Source organism: Phaseolus vulgaris, unplaced genomic scaffold, assembly GCF_000499845.2.
Source record: "Phaseolus vulgaris cultivar G19833 unplaced genomic scaffold, P. vulgaris v2.0 scaffold_17, whole genome shotgun sequence".
Classification (NCBI taxonomy): Eukaryota; Viridiplantae; Streptophyta; class Magnoliopsida; order Fabales; family Fabaceae; genus Phaseolus; species Phaseolus vulgaris.
Genome location: NW_027174086.1, coordinates 54605 through 57740, shown reverse-complemented (window position 1 = coordinate 57740; position 3136 = coordinate 54605). Strand labels below are relative to the sequence as shown.

The 3136-nt window shown below is 41.2% G+C and overlaps 1 protein-coding gene across 1 annotated transcript; it reads right to left on the bottom strand.

Annotated features, from left to right (window-relative positions):
• Nucleotides 1-269: 269 nt before the first annotated feature.
• Nucleotides 270-2677, bottom strand: LOC137817140 (cytochrome P450 78A5-like). The gene is made up of 2 exons (XM_068620379.1): nucleotides 1586-2677; nucleotides 270-1195 (listed from the first exon to the last, which is right to left on the bottom strand). The coding sequence occupies exons 1-2, from the start codon at nucleotides 2588-2590 to the stop codon at nucleotides 602-604; spliced, it is 1599 nt and encodes a 532-aa protein (XP_068476480.1). The 5' UTR covers nucleotides 2591-2677; the 3' UTR covers nucleotides 270-601.
• Nucleotides 2678-3136: the final 459 nt, after the last annotated feature.

Below are 3136 nucleotides of genomic sequence, written 5' to 3'. Positions count from 1 at the left end.
GTACATATGCATCATAAAAAAATAGACTAAAGATAGTGAGAACCAATAGTAGTTGCTTTAATTTGAGAAATGATTATGATAAAGGCTTGAGCTTTGGTTAGTGATCAACTTGTGGTGGGTCATCTCCAGCAAAAATTTAGAACTAGATTTTTACAGTAAAACATATCAATTCATAACATATAGGTGCCAAAATTCCCCATGTTAATTTGCTATACCCAAAGCCGCCATATGAAACAAAAGGAGAAGCTAAAGTATTAGAAAATGGTGCATATCAAAGCAAAGCAAATCATTACATTGCATTACAGTAATTTACATTTTACAATTTAAAGAGACATAAAACCATCTTAATCCACTCTCTTCTTACCTCCACTTCTAGTAAACTAGCACTGGATAATTATTTATTTTAATAATTTGATATACCCTTGAAAATAAAGCGAAATAATACTTAGAGAAATGTTTCATGATTCCTCTCTAAATATTTCACAGACATTTGAGTACCAAACTCATAAAGAAGAAGAGACCAAGACTCACTTTAACATCAAACATCGGATACATTTAACATGGTTTGGCTCAAGATCTTACGACATTTTTTATTTATTTTTCATCTACGAACCAGTACGCATCGCAGAGGTGTCTTCATTTCCATCGAAAGCTTAAGGCATTCCGAAAGATCCACTTGTTGCGCCGGGACCCATATGAAGTGGCGGAGAAGTTGCGCGAGCCAGAGATGGGCCGTGCCCAAGCCCAAGGCCCGGCCCGGACACACCCTACGTCCAGCCCCGAAGGGGGCGAGCCTCAAGTCCGACCCCATGATAGAAACGTCTTCTTTGAGGAACCTCTCGGGCTTGAAAGCCCATGGGTCTTCCCAGATGGACGAGTCATGAGATATTGCCCACATGTTAACCATGGCTGTTGTGCCAGCTGGCACAAGTACTTTATCGACGTGGACATCTTGGACTGCGAGGCGGGCCCATGATAGTAGTGGACCCGGTGGGTGCAGCCGAAGAACTTCTTTCACTATGGCCTGTAGGTAAGGCAGGTTCGCAATATCCGAGTCTCGCACGTGACTCTTTTGGCTGATGCACGTGTCGATTTCTTCGCGGGCTTTCTTTTGTACGTCTTGGTGTAAAACCATTCTGGCCATCACCCATTCTAGGAGTATTGCAACTGTGTCTGTTCCTCGAAATACCATTTCCTGCTCAAAATAACAAGACATAGCTATATCTATGAGCACATCACATCACACATTTATATGCCATCACTGGGTTACTCATTCAAACATATTCACAACATTACCTTCCATGCAAGCCCTTTATTTCTCTAAAATATGTCCCATATTTCTCTCAAATCTCACACTCAGAATATATATATATATATATATATATATATATATATAAAGTTTATGCTTCAGAAATTCCTATTAATGTTTTTGTTTGACTGTTTTGAGGGAAATGTAAGACATAAGTAAATTGTGGAAAAGGATGCATGCTTTTATATGGTTTTACTTTATTTATATTATTATTATCCATGGATAGAAGTCCACTGAGTGTGGGGTTTGATTTGAGTTTGGGAGAAGATTACTTACCCACAGAATAGCCACCATATCTGAATCATCCAACCTTTCTTCTTTTGGTAAGGATAACAAAGTGCTAAGAAAATCATTCTTCCCAACAAAACTCCCATCTCGTTTTCGCTCCTCCACAATTTCCCCAACCACACTACCAACCTTAGCCGCCAACTTGTGGCACCTTCTCTTCACCCCATGAAAGTCCAAAAACTTGAGAGGAAAATAATCTTCCAAGTTGAACTTCGCAATCAACTCATACCCCTCCTTAACCATATCACCCAACTCCTCACTCTTATCATTATTCCCAAACACACTCTCCAAAATATTGCACAGAGATCCTTCCTGAAACACGCCCCGAACGTCCACCACCCCTTTCTGCTCCATCTCCTTCCACGCGCTCTTCACCATGTCATCTGCCACCCGCTGCCGGACACCCTCCAAACCCTGAATCCTCCTCGGAGAGAACATGTTGAACGCCGCAATCCTGCGTAGGTGCCTCCAGTAGGTGCCGGAAGGAGCGAAACCAATGGCACGCTCAAACATGAGAGCGCGCGCGGATTCTTTTATGGGACGATCCGAAAACGAGGATCCGAATAAGATTTGTCTCGCAGTCTCGGGGTGGCTGCTTATAACAACCGGAGTGGGTCCCAGGCTGAGCGCCATTAACCTCTTGGCGTTTAACGACGCGGCTAAAGCAGCGAGTTTGGCGTGCGCCAGAGAGCCCATTAGAGGCAGAGAGCCCAGTATGGGCCAGCCCATAGGCCCAGAAAGTTTTGCATTTGGTTTTTCGTTGTTGTGATGATGTTGGACTGGATAGTTTCTCCATGCAAAACCTCCAGGGACAAGCCAGTAGTTAAGGGAAATAGTGAAGAGGGCAACAAAGAGAGTGGCGAGTGGGGAAAAGGAGAGGGTATTCTGGAATTGGAACTTGGTTGTTGTTGTTGTTAGTGCAAGGGCAAGCACTAGGGCAAGAGAAACCAATAACGAGGTTTGGCAGGAGAAGGATGTTGGCGTAGGTTTCATGTTTGGTCGAAGAGAGGAAGAAAAATAGAGGAAGATCGATGGATAGGGAATTGTTGCTATTTTCAGAGATGGACGTGTGTCATGGATTCAGCATGTGGGGATCAGTGGGATATATAAGCATGGAAAGTGGATAACTTAAACACCCTTGGTTAAGGTAACCATGGTTAAGAACTAACAAGCCCAGGTGCTATCAGGTTATGACGTGTAAATATATTCCTATGAACTTGCACTAAAACACTAACTTTATGTCTCTATCACACCCCTTCTTCTTCCTTTCCTTTTTTTTTCTCTCTCTCTCTTCTTTATAAATAAATAAACACCTGCACACCTTCATTTTAAATAATAAATAAATAATTCAATACCAAATTTCAACCTCAGTTATAGATTATTCTATGCTATAACAATATTTTCAATTTAAGAAAATAAGTTACTTTTATTTTAGCTTTGGAAATATATTTCACTAATTTAAGGTATTCTGAATTTAAATTCCACACGTTTAAAATATATTTCACCCTTCGGAATTTAAAGTGTGTGTGATTAATTAGT